Source organism: Bactrocera tryoni, chromosome 5, assembly GCF_016617805.1.
Source record: "Bactrocera tryoni isolate S06 chromosome 5, CSIRO_BtryS06_freeze2, whole genome shotgun sequence".
NCBI lineage: Eukaryota > Metazoa > Arthropoda > Insecta > Diptera > Tephritidae > Bactrocera > Bactrocera tryoni.
Window position 1 is genome coordinate 74,601,124 of NC_052503.1, and position 17,668 is coordinate 74,618,791.

Here is a 17,668-nt window from a genome sequence, read left to right on the forward strand (position 1 = left end):
TGTTTTGCTTCAAGGCCCGAATCGAAGCGGGATTGTTCGCATAGACTTTAGACTTTACATATACCCACAGAAAAAGTCTAACGATATGATATCACATAATCTTGGTGGCCAATCGACCGGTCAAAAACGTGAAATTATCTGCTCAATAAACCCATTGATTGATGCAATGTGTGGGAAGTGATCGTCCTTGAATCTAAATGTTGCCGAGATCACGAGCTTCAAATTCAGGCAACGAATAGTCGGTTATCATGGCACGATATCGATCGCATCACGTTCTCACCGGCATCATTTTTGAAGAAATATGGACCAATGATATCACCGGCTCACAAACCACACCAAACCGTAGTTTTTTCTGAATGAAATGGCAGCTGTTGAATCTCTTCAGATGGCTCTTCGTTCCAAATCCGGTAATTTTGCGTGTTTACATACCAATTGAGCCAGAAATGGGCCACTTCGCGGAATAAATTTTGGCTCAAAGACGTCGTATCTTCTTGGGACTTTTCAAGCGTCCACAGAGCGAAGCGTTGTCGCTTCAAAAGATCGAGCGGCTTCATTCCTTGCTCAAGCTGTACTTTGTACGCTTTCAATTTAAAATCTCGACGTAAAATATGCCAAATCGTTCCAAACGTCAGTCCGAGTTGCTGCGAACGGCGCCGAATCGACTCCCCACGAACTTCGTATACACTCAGCTTTGTTTGCTATATTGCCTTCACTGCGTGCTGAACGTGATCTATTCGGTCGAATATTATTCAACAACAAATGCAGAGTCTCCAGATGGGAGATGGTGTTGCGAATAGTACGCTCAGTCAGGGGAATTATGTTGAGCGTAGCGCACGAAACAGATTCTATACAGAACTTGAATTTTTGTAATGAAGTTGCATGATTGGTAAATTTTGTTCAGACGTTAGTCTTACCATGATGTAATGCCAAACAACACTTGTCAAAAATAGCATGACAGTTGACACGACTCACGCGTGATCTGTCAAAAAAAGGCTATTAAAAAGTGTACCTCTACTTGTATCACCCCTTATATCTACAGAAAATGTGGCTAGGATTTTTATCTAAGGCAACTTGAAATAGCTCTGGAAACTTTTTTCTTTTTTGAAGTTTTAAAATTTTTTAGTTAAAAATTTTTCTTCTTGCTTAAATGGCAAAAAACTTGCACGCATTTCAACTTCATGTTACTTTATTTAGCAATTTTCAACATTTCAATTTAAAAGGTACATTCTGTACAAATAATGTAAGTAAAGTAAAATAAAATATAAAGTTAAAATTAAGTAGTTTTTCACTTTATCAATTCATTTAGTAAATAAATTTATAAATTTTCATTATTGCAATTTGTTTGCTTGCAAAGTTTCTGCTTGTTTTCTTTTTAATTCATATATATGTATGAATATTTTTGCTATACACATTAGGGTATATACATATATATATATTATATTATATAAAGATAAATACAATAAAGTATATATTTAATAACAACTTATTTGACTATCAAAAAGGCACCTGAGTTTAATGTATATAAAGTAGTAAAATTGTATGGTATGTTGGTGTGTGTCTGTGTCTGTGTGTGTGTGTGTATTTAACTTGCTTTACCGTTGCAGCCAATGCTGTACGACGCCATTACCTAACGCTTCACTTATGCATTCCCCATTTTGCTAAAAGCTTTAACTATTATTCACTTATATGCTTTGTTCTACAAATATATTTGTTTAGGTTTAAGTTCATATTATATATACATAAGATTTTTGACATGTATATATATTTTCTTATATATATACATGCGGTTTTTTATATACACATATATATATTTACTTATTTTTTGTTTGAAATTCACATTATTTTCTTTTAATTCCCTGATTTGAACGCATTTCACTGCTACTTTTGCTATCATTCTCCTTAACATTGTCTTAACATTGCTAATTCATCATAACTTGCACTTCATTTCACATCACTTTGCTTTGCTTTCTTCTACTGCTTTTGTTTCTTTAACTTTTTTGCTTCTTCATCGTTTTTTCTACACTTCCCGGTACTTCACTGCACTTTTCATTTTACTTGGCGCTGGTTTACGTTGCGCTAGTTTGCTTTACTTCAACTATGACTAGTGTCCAGGTGTTTGCCGCCCGGAACCGTGACCCCCGCAACCGGACGCACTGCGGCCGCACATACCACTACAAGTTACATGGTCATGGTCTGTTTTAATGTGCGGCAACGCTTCCAGCTTGATGACAGCGTCGTGGCAGCTGGTTGTGCGGCAGCAAGGCGACACAGCTGTTGTGGGGGACGCGTGTGGCGCGTACAACCTGGCGTCCTTACATCACATCTTGTACAATTGCGGTGGTTCTTTGGACGATGGCATGCCGTGATCGTACTTGCCCATTTCGGCCTCGTACAATAGATTGTTGATGAGATGCTTGATGACAATCTTGGACTTCGGCGTCTTCAGTTTGCGTATGGTTATCGCGACATACTCGCCAAATACGCCATACTCATCGTTCAGCGTTTGCATATTCGTGTTGTTGTTGTTGTTGTTGTTTTGACTGCCACTACTGCTGCTGGCGTTGTTGCCACTGTTGTTGCTGTTGGCCTTTGGATTTTGATTGGCACTTAGATTATGCAAGCTGCTGCTGTTGCCATTGCTGTTTGTATTATTGCCGCTATTGTTGTTGTTGTTGCTGCTATTTTGTTGACTTTGACTATTCATATTTGCGACGGCGGCGAAAGTGACGGCGCCGCCAGCGCCGGCGGCTAGTAACTCACGTTCGCGCTGCTTGGAACTCGCTTGTGCGTTGGAATGTTGCGTCAGTGTTTGTTGTTGTTGTTGCTGTTGTTGGTGTTGCAATTGTATTTGCTGCTGTAGGTGTTGTTGCAGCGCCAGTGCGGACTTTTTGGATGGCGAGGCCACATCGGCGTGTAAGCTCAGCAGCTTGCGTTTACGCCCACCAACGCTGGAAGACATTGGCAACTCGGCCATCGGTGGCAAATTATAATAATTGACCGCCGTCGCTGTCAGTGGGGTGACGCTGCACGCACGTGGGTGTTGCGTTTGTTGTTGCTGTTGATGCTGCTGCTGTTGTTGTTGTTGCTGTTGTTCGAGCATGACTAGTTCATTCGTGTCGCCTTCGATCTGTAAGCAAAGTGCGCCGAAGCAAAGGGAAAAATGAGTGAAATTCATGCATTAGTCATTAGTTAGGTAGGCCGCTGTGCGGTGAAATCGCTGCCTGTAGGTGAACTTACAATTTCGGTTTTCACATCGTCCGCGCTGATGTTGCAACAAAAGCTTTGTATGTCGGCGTCGTAATCTGTGGTCGTCGTAGCCGTCGCATTGGCAGCGCCAGCGCCAGCTCCAGCACCGATCAGGCCAGCTGCCGCACCCGCTGCGCCCGTGGACCGCGCCTGCAAGTGAAAACCAGTCGAACATGTCAACAAGCTCTGTGCTCTCTAACAGCAAAGCAAAAAGCGAAATGTAAAAGCTTTTGTTGTGCGCCGTACGCTAAAGCATTAGCTGTTGCAACAACAACAAAACGTTCGGAGACTGGCACAGGCTCGGGCAAAGCACCAGCCACAATGTCATGCATATTAATACAGAAATTTTGTACGAAATTAAAATAACAAAAACACTGATTGTGGCTACAAGTTCAACAGCGCAGTGCCCGCATGCCAAAGCTGTTTGTTGTTGCTGCTGCTATTGGTTTTGTTGTTGTTGCAGTCATTATTGTGAGCTGTTGTTGCATCAGCTTTACCGAGAATTATTTGCACGCATACTGTTAATAATTTGAACGCACACACACACGCACGCATACATTGACATACACACACACACACACATTCGTTTAAAGAGTAAAGCACATTTGTTGCCGTGAGCTTATCAGCAACTGCAGCCAGCGCGCTGCCAACGCCAACGTTGTTATTTTTGTTGGCAGCGCATGCACGCAGCGCGCGCTCGTTTATAACTCACTTTTCAAATACCCTGTAGGAATTTGTTAGCGTGGGGACATATTTTGGGCGAGTCAACATTGAGAGAGAGAGTATAAAAAAGGTAATAAAAACTGTGAAATATTTGTTTTTCATATTTCTGACAGTTTTTTGTACTTGTAGCGAGTAATTGAAATATTTTTTGACTGAAATGCACAAATTGCGTTTGTATCGAATAATAATATTGACCAATATTGTGCATAAATTCGTTCACAAGTGTCTCGGTAGATTCTTAAAAATGTAAAATGTAAAAAAAATGTAATTTCTAATAGAAGATATCACAAGGCGAACAATATAATAAGATTCTAACCAAATTTTTAGACCACTTAATGACCCTCGAGCTTTTTACTGGTGCTACTGGTGTTAACGATATTCAAGTTTATATGTGTTTCTAAGTTGAAAATGTAAAATTTCATGTAAAAAGTTGTTTTCTTATTTAAGTTGAATTTTTGATCTGCCTAGGCTGCTAATAAAACTCTAATAAACTTTTCCCGACCACTCAAGGATTCTCGGGGCTTCATTGATGCTTTGTAGCTTCAACAGTAAAAAACCCAGTAAAATATCTAAGAACCCTTAACGAACAGTTAAATTTATTATTTAATAACGAAGTATCCAACTTTTTAAAAGCACTTAAGGATTCTCGAACTTTCACAGGAACAGCGTTTGCAGCGTGGTCGAAAAACTCCAACAGAAAACTAAAAACTAAGTCTAGGAACCATTAGCGACCACATAAGTTTATTATCTAATAAGAAATTATCCAACTTTTTTAGGCGACTTAAGGATTCTCGAACTTTTATTGGAACATGGTTTGTGGTGTGGTCGAAGAATACCAACAGAAAAAAACTCAGTAAAATATCTAAGAACCCTTAACGAACAGACATATTTACTTTATAAATTAATTTCTCCGTAAAGAATCTATTAATTTTCGGATATAAAATGAAAAGTGCATATTATTAAAAAATTTTCTAGAATTTTTTAGTACTTTTTTGTATAATATTTTGTTTTATTTAGCCTTGTCTGATTATTAAAATGAAAAAAAAAATTTTTTTCTTACAAAAAATGATCTTGAAGTACAAAGAAAAATAGTTTACATAAATGAGGTTGCGATCAATTGGATCGATCTAATATGCTTATGATATCTTTTTAGTTTCCTATATTGTTGATTATTATCTAGCAGTTCTCCAATCGAAAGGCGTTACTATATCTTACAACTTCTATTTGTTCTCCAATCGAAAAAGATAACTATATTTTATAACTTCTATTTGCTCTTTTAGTGGTCTTTTGGAGATTTTTAGGATCCGATGGAGGACGTGGTTCTCGAATCGAGAGAGATAACTATATCTTATAATTTCAATAAATTTTTGCATTATATGGGAAGACACTTTCTACGTAAGAAATTATGTTCTCCAACGAGACCTAAAAGTCTTTAAAAGATCTCTTAAATAACATAGAAAGTTTCTTCCGATATAATCAAGAAAACTTTATTTTGGCTTGAACAACTTTAAAATTTGAATTAGCTGAGCGTGGTTCTCCAATCGATAGCGGTTACTATAACTTATATCTTCAATAGTTGCCTTTAGCGGTGTTTTAGCGATTTTTAGGTCTCGATGAAAGACTTATTACATAAAAAGGTGCATCCACTATAGAGCGAAGAACTTTATTTTGAATGGCTTGAACAACTTTAAAATTTGAATCAGCTGAGCTGCCCCAAAATTGTATGCCATACGTTCAAATCGGCCTGAGTATTGCCTTATAAGTATATTACTGGTTTCTTTTTTATACTGAGGCGGGATTTTGACCTTAGGAACCATTTGTCGCTCGGGTATTAAGTACATGAAAATGAAAGCGAGATCGCTATAAAAAGTAAACATTTGCTAAGAAACTCCCTACATTTTTAACCCTGGACGGGATTAGTCCAGTCGACGTGCAGGGTTAAAAGGATTCTCCATTAAATCTATATTTTTTTTATCTAATAAGCATGTATCCAGCTTTTTAAGGCGACTTAAGAGTTCTCGAACATTGGAACTAACTTTTTTGAAGCAATTCTCCCTTAGATACATTTTTTTTTCAAAGAAAACAGCTGAGCGCATGTTCCGTTTCTTCAACGAGGCAAATCCGCGCTTGATGCCTCACTGGGTTGCTTAAAATGTTTCGCTGAATGACGCGTCGCTGTCGTCCATGCATTCTACGACGACAGTTAACACTACAACAAACATGCAAAATGAATAACGAATAACTTTTTTTTAATAACGAATCATATGGCACCGAAAAGCAGGAGCTGTGGTGACAAAGCTTCATGCTCCAACATTGCAGCGCAATACGGTAAGCCGTGCTCGCTGCGCTCAACGCACGATGGCGACGAAGCACAAGGCACGAAATACACACACCTTATCGCTTAAATATGTGCATACATACAAACATACGTACATACGCTCAAATATCTACACGCACGGCGGACGTTAACTGACGTCTCACACCTTCGGCGCACAACTCATCAGCATAAAGCGAACAAGTCAAACCACTAATATAAAAAAAGAGGCAACAAAAAAAGCATATATGGCACTACTTATGTATGTACGCAGCATGTGTATGTATGTATATGGGAGTATGCACAACAATGTGTACACAGTTAGACATGCTGACGAAAGTCGGCGCGCAGAGAACGCAAAACGCAAAAATAATGGAATAAAAATGTAGACAAATAAAAGGAAAATGAAATAAACAAACAGAATGGAATATCGATAGACTGAATAAGCCCCCACAAAATAACAGTACGAGTTTCGGCAGCAGCGCGACACCAGCTAATGGCAGCAGTAGTCACAATTTACCGACGCTGCGCTGCTACCGCCGCCACCCGCGCGCTTTATCAGCGCGTGCATGCTTTTATAAAGAAAAAATTATATATATATCGCACATTACTGTATGTATGTATATACTGGTAAATATATATAATATATATGTATATGAATGTGTGTGATGACTTACCGCAGCTAGTTGTTGTTCGTCCATAGCGATAGCGACATTCCGATTTGCATTGGCTGCGGCGGCGGCATTAGCGGCTGCTGCTGCCGCCACAGCTGCAGCCACACGCGCCACCAAACTGTTGCTCGCGACTGTCGTATCGTCGCCATCCGCGTTGGCGGCGGCATGATGCAGCGGTGTTGTAGCGCCGAACGCGTGCGACATTGTTGTGCCACCAACTGTTGCGCTACCACCACCACCGAGCACACCATTCAGACTACCTGCGCCGCCTGCTGTCGTCATTGTCGCCAGGCTGCCAAGGCCCATGGCCAGGCCAGCGCTGCCGATAATTGTCAACGCCGGCGTCGTCATTGTCATCATGGCCATTGCGTTGCTAACGTTTATATTATTGCTGTTTTTATTATTGTTGTTGTTGTTGCCACTGCCAGTGGCGTGTAGCTTATTATTACTATTGTGTGGCAATAACGCTGCTGTAGTTGTTGTTGTTGCTGAAGACGCGACCGTACTATTTGTGGACGACGCGGCAGTTGCCGCGGTGCTGAGTGTTTCACCCGCTACTGTAGTGGCATTTGTTGTTGTTGTTGTCGTAGAAGTTGCGCATGTTGCATTAAACAGCTGGCTATTGACAAAAGTAGCCGTAGCGGCTGGTTTTATGCCATATACCACGGTGGCTGGTATATTTGTTGCTGTTGTTTTTGCGGCATTCACTGCCGCCGTCGCTGCTGTTACATTTGTGGCTTGTGGTTCGACTTTCAGCTCGTCGACAGTGGTGCCCGCCACTGCCGCTGCATTCGCTCTGGACGTCACGGCGCCGCCGCCGCCACTCTCACGCGCACCAGCCAGCGCCGCTGCTTGTATGGCGCGTACTGCCGCCTCCATCGTTGTCGCGTATTTATCATCCATTTCGCCACTCTCCGTGCGAGCGCCGTCCGCACCGTCATCACCACCGCCACCGTCTACGCTATCGTCGCGTAACAATGCGAGTTTCTCTTCCACTTCGTCAGCCTCGCCCTCTGCACCGATCGCCGAAGTTTGCGCGTGTTGGCCGCGCACTGCTGCGCCACCATTGCTACCGCCGCCGCCATTGCCGCCCTCACCGTCAAGTATGAAACGTATGGCGTCGTATGCAAACCACATGGGCTGGTAGTGGACACCTTTTTGCCTGCCGATCATCACCTTGCCATGTTCGCGATGAAATGACGAGCGTAAACTTTTAATTTTACTGCGTATCGAGCGTATCTCAGTGCCATATTTGTTGCCCAGCAATTTTAATGCCTCATACTTGGTTTGCTTGATGTGATAACCTTTGGTGTTGGGATCCCACAGCACACGATGCATGCGGTAATCCTCGATGAAATCGAGTATGGTGGAACGTGACCATTCGACGCGATCGCTAGTTGGGCTGGGCAGTGATTCGCCGCCCACGCCAAAAGTGGGTGAAAGTGCGGCTGTGCCGCCGCTACTGTTGCCATTAGTTGCCGCCCCCGCACCTGTCGTTAAGGCAACTGCATGCAGTGCAGGCAGCGCCACCGACAGGGACATGGAAGACGGCGATGGTGTCGGTGGCGCGCGTTTGTAAGTCAGGCGCGCTTTGCGACGACGTCGTAGCTGTGGTGGGGGAATGTTGTTAGCTTTATCGGTATTGGGCGGGCACAGAGCCGAATCGGTCGTCGTCGTCGTCGTCGCCTCCTCCTCAGCGTCAGAATCAAGCCTAGGCTCCCTGGCGCTCCGCTCCAATACCTGCGACTCCGTTGCGGGCGACGTCTTCAATGATTTTTCAAGCACTTCTGTTGGAGTTGTTTTTGTAACGTTTGTTAAGTTGTTGTTTGGCGTTTCCGTGTTGTTGCTTTTCCACACGCGTTGTCTATTACCGCTAACACTATTACGATTAGTTGTACAGTTGTTCGTTTTTCCTAAAGCGCTGCCCGTTTTTCTTTTGCCAAAATTGTAAGCGATTACAGTACGCGTAGCCGCTACGTGCCGCCTTCGACCGCGTTGCCTTTTCGTTCTCGCCAGCGCTGACACTACACTACTGACTGTCAAAGCCGCCAGGGGACACTTATTGTCACCTTCACGTGGTGTACGGTTATTCGCACAACCGTTAACTTTGGTGTTGGTTTTGCTGTTGGCGCTGGCGCTGGTGTTGGTGTTGGTGTTGGAGTTCTTGGTGCTGTCGTCTCGTCGCTTATCTGTTTTCGCTGATACCTGCAATTTTTTCGGTATCGCGTTCACTTGCTGCTGTCGCGTTAGACGTCGCCGCAAAGCGCGACTAGTTGGTGCGGTTAAGTATGAGGGTTGGTACCGCAATTGCGGGTCTACAGGGTTGGGATTAGGAATGGGGGAAGTTGACAATGAGTCCTGTGCTGCCGTGTTGCTGTTGCTGTTGCGTTGATTTGCTGCTAGTCGTGCAATCGTAGTATTAGTAGCTTCGTGACCATGGAGTTGCCTTCGCCTTGCGCGCTGCAACTGCCTTCGCGTCTTTCCCCTTCGCCTAACAATTCAACTCGCCTCGCATTAGCCTCGTTCGATTCGATTAGCCTGTACGCTCGTGTGTGATGTGTGCCGTAAATATGTATGTGCGCGCGCGATGTTTAGCTCGTACGTCGTGTCGTGCAGCCGTCAGCTGTATTTTCACTCTTGTTTTTATTGTGTTCGCTGGCAAACTGGCTGAGCTGATTGTCCGAATATCTGCTTGCCTGGCATGCACTGGTGCTTTTGGAGGTGTTTGCAGTTTTTTTTTTCGTTTCTGTTTCTGTTTCTGTGGCGCGGCGCAATGCTTGTTGTTGTTGGCGTCGCTGTTATTGTTGCTCTTGTTGTTGTTGTTGTTATTTTAGCTCCTCTTGCTACTGCTGTGCTTTCGTGTTGGCTGCAGCACTACTGGCGTGCTTGTTATTGTTGTTTTTTGTTGCTATACTCGCTTGCGTTGCTCTGGCTCCTCCACCGCGCTTGTGGTTGCTGGGGCTCGTTCGCTCGCTCGATTGCTTACTTTGGCTTGGCTGGCTTGCTTTGTGCTTGTTTGTTTGCTTACTCGCCTGATAGCTTGCTAGCTTGTTCGCTTACTTTTTGTGGTTTGCGTAGTAGTACTTGTTGTTGTTGTTGTTTTTCCGTTGTGTGTTGCCTGCGCGTCCGTTCCGCAACAACGTGTTGTGTTGTGTGCAGCCCGCCGTACGTTCGTCGTTCACCGTTGAAATCACGATTTGTACTAATTTCACATATTTAAACTGTGTGTGGCATGCTCCGTCGTCTCCGTCGCTGTCATCGCAGCTGCGGACGCGTTGTTGGCCGCTGCTCGTTGTACTTGCTCCACTCGGCTGTATGCTGGTGTGGTGTGGTGCGGCCGTCTTTGCTATCGGCACTGTTGCTTGTTATTGTTGTTGTTTCCTCGGCTATGTGTTAAAGCTTGTCGAGCGCGCACCAAATGCTGCTTTTTGTTGCTGCTGCTGCCGCGCGACTACCACTGACGCGCGTTTACTTGCGCGCACACTGCCACTGACTAACCGCCTTACTAACTGAGTGGCGTTCTAACTTATTTTTATTTCGTTTTTTATTATACAACAAATACATACATATATATTTATATTGTATATAAAATATTTATACATAAGCATGTGCGCGCACTATTTCCTTACACTTTACACTAATGTCGCGATATTTGTGCTTTAATGTATAACTTTTCGCTAATTAATATGCAAATACACTTGTAGTAGCACTGTTATGCGTTTTTTGGCTGATGACACGGCGCGTACCGTACAATTGCCTCACTGTGTCACAACGAATTGTCAACACCACTGCCACTGCCATAACCGTACTCGTAGCCACCGCGTTCGTCTCTAACGCACCTTACACTCTCCCACTGAGCGCTGAGTAACTCTTACTACTGTTACCTTAATGTGCGCGCCTTTGCGCTCCCCGCGCGCGCTACACAACATTTCGTTAGGCAGTTGTTATTGTTGGTGCTGCTTTACACTATTCCCCACCGTTCGCCACTTTCCATTCACCACTGCGCACCGCTAGGCGCCGCGTCGTCCCCTCGTCGCGCATAAGCTTCAAATTGGCTCTCTTTAGCGCGCCTGCTTTGCGCTCACGCTGTACTCACACGCTTCTTGCCCTTTGCTCGCTAGGCTGTGCTTAACATGTGCATGTGTGTACGTGTGTGTGTGTGTGTATGTGCGCGCTGGTTTCAGTTTGTGTTTTTCCGTTTTATGCTGGAGCTTTGGAATAACAACGCCACTGGCATTAACAACTCGAAAAGCAGCAACAGTCACAAAGCTGACTGGCAGCCAAGTCAACAACAACAACAGCGAGCACATACAATTGGAATTTTGTGTTAGCGCGCGGCGGCTGGCAGTCACACAATTGCATTGCGGCGCAGCGGAGACAGCAATAACAACAACTGAGAAATTTAAATAAGTCGACCAACAGCAACTACAACAATAACGGCGAAATCAGTGAGCGCAGCCAAAACAACAACAACAGGCAGGCAGGCAGGCAGGCAATCACAAAACAGCAGCGCCAACAAAAACGCATACGAAAATTATAATAACAACAACAAAAAACTGCGAAAATAATAACAACAACAAGTACAATAATAACAAGAGCTACTACAAACATAATAACAACAAGAACTAGAATAACAACAACTACTACAAAAATAACAATAACAACAAAAAATACAATAATAATAATAACAAGAAGAAGAAGAAAAAGGTTTTTGTTATAATACCAACAACAACAAAAACAACAACAACTTATACTACAAACATAAAAATAACAACAACAATAATAATACAAAATTATAACAACAACAATAATTACAACGGCAAAAACAACAACAACATCTACACGACTGGCAACCACAAGCGCTGCTCAGCTGTGCTTTTCTCTTTCCGCCTCGCATTTACTTTGCCCTGCCGCGCCGCTTGTCGCCTTGTCGTTGTTGGCGTGCTTTTTGTGTGGTGTGGCAACTGTTACCAGCAGCACTGCTGCCTCGCATCGCATGAGCACGTAATTATGCATGTAAATATGTACGTTTGTATGTATGCGGCAGCGCGTGTGTTGGTGTGCATGTATGCAGTCGGTGTCTCCACATGCAAGCCACTGCCTGCCTGCCTGCATCCATGCACGTGTTGTTGTTGCTGCGCGGGTATTTTATTATACAAAAAAAAATTAAAAAAAGTATTTGACTGTGTGTGCGCGTGTGCGATTGTGTCAGCTTTTTCGGGGTCTCCACCGCCATTAAGATTGTTGTAGTTGCAGTTGCGGGTTGCTTGAATCGTTAAAAATCGGAAAATACGACAAAATACCAAAGTTGTTGTTTTTTTCTCGACGTGCGCTGCCGTTCCGTTAATGTTTGCGTTACTCATTTGTACAGCGCACTTGTTGCTGTTGTTGTTTGTGTTGCTGTTAAGGTTGCTTGCCGCAGCTTTTATTGCTGTTGTTATCTTTGTGGTTATGACACACACACACACACAGATATGATTTACATGTACTTATATTTACTATATATGCATATGTATGTGTGCTCGTGCATGTTGTTGTTTGTTTTTGTTGCGCGTTCGCTTTGTGTTACTCTTGTTGTTTTCCATTTGCTGGCATGTGTGGCGGCGTTGGCGAGTTGAGTTTTGTTGCTGCGCATTTTTTCCTATTTCACTGCCCGCCTGCCTGCACACCTGCCGCCCCCACAGCCAGCTGCTGCTGCGCTCGCCACATTTGTCCGTCCGAAATAGTGTGTGTTTTCGTGCGAGTGCTTTTGCTGCCATTTATTTATTGCTTCTCAAGTGTGTGCGGTGTGTTTACTCGCGAGCGCGATCACTTGCAGCAATAACAATAACAATAACAACAGCAAAATACGAAGCAGTGAATTTTTCGAAAACACACAACAACATTAGCAACGCCAGTCAACGGCAATAAAATTCAACAGCAAAAACGCGCACAATTTATGTGTTTGTAGCAGCTTTGGAGCGCACACATTCATACACACTTATAAACATTCATACTTATATGTATATATGTATGTATGTATGTATGTATGTATGCATGCGGCGAGCGCAAAGTAACTCGCCCATAGCACTTGCTTTTTGAATCGCTGTTTCTATTTGTGTTTTTCTACATCTCTCGTCACATTCTCACCTCGCCATAATCAGTGACCAGCACACAAGCTCTAGCAATGCCGCCACCAGTTGCGGCTTCAGCCAAAGCAAATACAGCGCAACACATAACCTCCCGACTCCCGACGCCTGTGTATCACCTTTCCGCGCACACCTTCGCATATATTTTAAATACGGTATTTACGACTTGGCACAGTGGAATCGAACCGTAGCTCTGGAGCTTAAAATAAATAGAGGAGGACCGCGAACTTAGGTTTATTGACCTCTCTAGACCTTAAAGTGTCATAAACTGACAGTTATAGTTTGCAAAAAAAAAATTGGTGGATTTCCGCATTATATTATTGCTGCTTACTCTTACTCTTCTTTCTCATTTGCGGCATATGTCTGCATATTAGAGCGGGTCAAGTTATAGGCAGTCAAAAAAGGACGGACAAATCGCGTATCTGGGAAATGTTCTACGATTCATTCTAAGCAACAACTTTGCCTAAGAGACTATGGGTCCCAAACCGATTTCGAGCCGGCGATTCTTAAGGCGAAATTTCGATATTCTATTCATCATTTGGCGGTCCAGATCGGAAAACTATATTACATATCTCACATACAACCAGATTTTTTTATATTTTGACTTAAAAATCGCAAACTATGACGGTTTTAGACCTATGTATAGTTAGACAAAGTTGTTCAGTATGAGCCGTAGAACATTTCCCTCATATGCGATTTTATAAAAAAAAATATCGACCCCGTCTATTGGTTTCATCTGATAAATGTTAGATCTTCAAATATTTTTTGTGGTGTAAAAAATTCGTTCTAATCCTCTGATCGCTTTATGGAAGATCTTCAGATATTTATGAAATTTTTTGTGTTAAAAATTCGATCTGATCCTCGGTGCGGTTTATGGAAGATCTTCTGATATTTATGTAAAATATTCAATCCGATCCTCTGATCGATTTATGACAATTTTTTATGTACAAAATTTGATCTGTTTCTCTGTTTGATTTATAATATTTTTTCTGTAAAGTGTTCGATCTCAAGTTTTATTAGATTTTCGACCTAACTTTCTCTCTTAAAACTGATCCTTTTACATTTCCAGCTACCATAACTCAGTCGGTATTTAAACTGATCAATTAATTGCCAATATCTTACTCCTCAAAACTATCAGTTACTTCAACTGCTTTACCTCTAACCATTTCCGAACCATACTACGGATTTATGAACTTCGAATTACACATGCCAAAGTTGACCTAGTAAACCGGGGTAGATAATTTTGAAAACAAAAAAAATCATAGTCGGTTGAAGAACATCGGACGCGAAAGATAAAATAGCAAACGAAAAATATACTGTAATAAATAAATTTTAAAGGAAAAGCGCGGTGCGCAGTAGGCAAAAGGAATGGTAGGGTGTTAAATTTTTGAGTGTTATAAACTGTTTATCTCTTTTTCCGGCAAAACTACGAGTCCTATATAGAAAAGTTATAAAGCCATGTTGTATGTAATGAAACGATCTATTACTTTGGTAAATACCCCTTTTTCACTTAACTTAAAAATAACCAAGTTTTTGGGTTTTGTATTTTTATCTTGTAGAAAAAAATTTTCCTAGGTTATAAATGCTTCATCTCGCTTACCGGAAAAACTACGAGTCCTAGAAAAAAATGTTCAAAGCCAATGTTGTAGGTAATAAAACGATCTATTACTTTTGTATACACACTTTTCTCACCTAACCCAAAAATTTATGTGAAAAATTCAAAAAAAGATGTTTTTGGGTTTTCTATATTTATCTTTTACGAAACAGTTTATTCTTAAACGTGGTTTGGTGTAAACTTACCTTCTTATGTCCCAAACGCACTGTATTTGATTTATTTAAAATATTTATTCTTTTTCTTTAATCTCTCGATCAAAAAATCTAACGCCAAATTTCAGATTTTTTTTAAAGGCCAATAAGCTTTTCTTTCTTGAAATCCCTGCTTGCTGTGGTAAGCTTTCTCAGAAAATGCAAAAAAGTTCCCACTAAATGTTCCAAAACTGATCATAAGCTCGAAGCAATTTGATAGTAATCCGTCCAAAGCGGTACACTGTAGCTCTGAATGCATCATACATCATCATCCATGTAATACAGGGTGATTAAAATTGTTGTGCTGAATAATTTATAAAACAAATTATACTGAATAACATATATAATATATTCTCAGAAAATGAAAAAAAATCCTACTAAACAATAGTTTGTGTGCACTGTAGCTCTGAATGCATCATGCATCATCATCCATGTAATACAGGGTGATTAAAATTGTTGTGCTGAATAATTTATAGAACAAATTATACTGAATAACATATATAATATATTCTCAGAAAATGAAAAAAAATCCTACTAAACAATAGTTTGTGTGCACTCCGTCGAAAACGGTACACTGTAGCGCTGAATGCATCATCATATGTAATACAGGGTGATTCAAAATTCAAAAATCAGAACAAATTATACTGAATACAATTTTCAAGCGTTTTGAATACTAAATTAAAAAGCTTGCTATAACAGCTTCAGAGTTATGAATTTTAAAGTTTACAATTAACGATTTTGAGGTTATATTACATTTTCTTAATTCATGATAACTAATTATTTTTAGTTTCTTCTTTATTTTTTGAAACTAACAATTAGAAATAATCCAATTAAAATTAGTTTTCGTAGTTAAAATATCAAAAAAAAAATTATAAAAACAAGATTAAAAAAAAAAATTTAAAATAAAAAAAAAAAATTTAAAAAAAAAAAAATGTAAAAAATAAAAAATAAAAATTAAAAATTAAAAAATTAAAAAAATTAAAAAAATATTTAAAAAAATAAAAGCAAAAAAGTTCAAAAAATGACTTATATTAAAAAGTATTAAAAAAACTAAACCTGCAAATTAAAAAAATCCTATCTTAATAAAATGGTGGTGCCACAGCACCCGCGTAACAAAAACGCACACCCTGTAAGCCGCATGCGAAACTAACACTTTAACACACTGCTCTCAGGGCCTTCCAATCGCAGCGCTAGCATTTGTTGCTGTCACTCCAACTTTGCTCGCCGCTCAGCGCAGCTATAGCGGAAGAGTACTTGAAACATTGGTAGTAATGTAGATACATATGCATGTATGGGTGTGTGTTATGATTTCCATGCTCACAATGTGGCTATTTGCCACCGTGCTGTCACTCACTGCCAACGACGTCGCAGTCACTGCCGCTGTCGCTGTCGTTGCTGCTGCTGTCATGTGTCAAGCGCAACGGTTATCAAAAATACTCGCCTGTGCCACCTTACGCCACGTCCGTCCCCTGCGTTTGTTTGCACACCGCCGTCAACAACACCTCGTCACCACACATTGACAAGCGTGTAGAGTGAGTGTCTGGCACTTGGTGGCTCGCTTTGCCAGGCAATCAGCCAGCCAGCCAGCTGGCCCACTAGCCAGTTAGTCAAATTGACTTGCCACTGGATCTGGTCTGGTCTGTACGACAGTGTGGAGCCAACAACGCATAAAGCGTGAGCGCACACGCACACACATGCATATGCGATATGCATACATATGTATGTGCCTTGTGTGGGCGCTAACGTTGGAGACGCGCGGGAGGGACTTCGGTATATTTGTCGCCGCCGCCGTCATTCGCTGTGTTGACAAAACTCAATATTTGTTCTGCGAAACAGTTGTTGTTGCTACAATTTTTTTCATAAATTTCTTTTCGCTGCGTAACGCTTAACTTTGCTGCGCTTGTTGTTGTTGCATTTGCTGCCCTTCAACGCTACCACTGGCAGTAAGTGTGGTAGCGCGTTGCCGCTGTGACTTTCATTGCCGTCGCCGTCGCTGCGGTTGCTTCGCTGCCTTGCGGTTGTGCTTTTACTGTTTCTGCGGTCGGCTACCGCCGCTGCTGCTCCTCCAATAAATTAGTTTCGGCTTGCTTGGCTTGCTGTTGTTGTTGTTATTGGCGTTTGGCGTTTATGAGCGTCCAAATTGCATTGTGAAGTGCTCTGACGCATTAGAGAGACATTCGATCCGATATTTTTAGGTGCTGTGTGTCGCACTCGTTCGTGTGCGATCGGCTCCAAAAAAATTAACGCAAACACAAAAACAGCAGCAAATAACTTTGCCTAATGCTGGCGCATTAGTTTGTCACATTCATGGTGATTGCGATTGCGTCGTTGACAGCGACGTTAAGGTTGACGAGTAATAGGCAAGTCGCACCTCAACTGACCGCCCGCTCTCTCGGCACGGCCGCTCTTGCCTACACTACGCTGAATATATAAATTTTTTATTATTTTGTCTACTACATTGTTATTTGACTATTTTGTTGCGTGTTGTTTTTGTTTTTGTAGTCAGTGCTGCTATTTTGTTATTATCATTGCTGTTGTTATTTATTGTTGTTTCGCTACTCGTCCATCTTGCTTGCTCCAACATTGTCGTCGTTGGTTTTTCGTTTGCTGGCGCTTATCTATTGAGCAATTCTACAGCTTTTTTGGGCGCTCAGACGTTTTTTCTGCACAGCGCACGCTTTGTTGGCCCTGTCAGCGAGTCGGTTTGGTGGCTGCGAGTTCGGAGAATTCAAGCACACTTTCATTTTTATCTGAGTTTTGCGAATAAACAAATAAAG

The 17,668-nt window shown here is 41.8% G+C and overlaps 2 protein-coding genes across 2 annotated transcripts; both read right to left on the reverse strand.

Annotated features, from left to right (window-relative positions):
- Positions 1-1,779: 1,779 nt before the first annotated feature.
- LOC120776666 (putative uncharacterized protein DDB_G0277255) lies at positions 1,780-10,764 on the reverse strand. The gene is made up of 3 exons (XM_040107541.1): positions 6,961-10,764; positions 3,238-3,396; positions 1,780-3,127 (listed from the first exon to the last, which is right to left on the reverse strand). Exons 1-3 carry the CDS (start codon positions 8,497-8,499, stop codon positions 2,318-2,320), a joined length of 2,508 nt encoding a protein of 835 aa, XP_039963475.1. The 5' UTR covers positions 8,500-10,764; the 3' UTR covers positions 1,780-2,317.
- LOC120778416 lies at positions 8,538-14,251 on the reverse strand. Its single transcript, XM_040110200.1, has 3 exons — positions 14,242-14,251; positions 8,612-9,353; positions 8,538-8,565 (listed from the first exon to the last, which is right to left on the reverse strand). The coding sequence occupies exons 1-3, from the start codon at positions 14,249-14,251 to the stop codon at positions 8,538-8,540; spliced, it is 780 nt and encodes a 259-aa protein (XP_039966134.1).
- Between the last annotated feature and the right edge of the window lie 3,417 nt (positions 14,252-17,668).

What these genes read in the sequence shown, in the direction of transcription:
- LOC120776666 (XM_040107541.1), bottom strand. Translation starts at nt 8,499, where the DNA reads ATGTCCCTGTCGGTGGCGCTGCCTGCACTGCATGCAGTTGCCTTAACG. An exon ending in ACGAACAACAACTAGCTGCG is followed by an intron (nt 3,397 to 6,960) that starts GTAAGTCATCAC and finishes TTTCACTTGCAG; the next exon opens with GCGCGGTCCACGGGCGCAGC. An exon ending in ACGATGTGAAAACCGAAATT is followed by an intron (nt 3,128 to 3,237) that starts GTAAGTTCACCT and finishes CTTTGCTTACAG; the next exon opens with ATCGAAGGCGACACGAATGA.
- LOC120778416 (XM_040110200.1), bottom strand. An exon ending in ACGACGACCGATTCGGCTCT is followed by an intron (nt 8,566 to 8,611) that starts GTGCCCGCCCAA and finishes CCCCCACCACAG; the next exon opens with CTACGACGTCGTCGCAAAGC.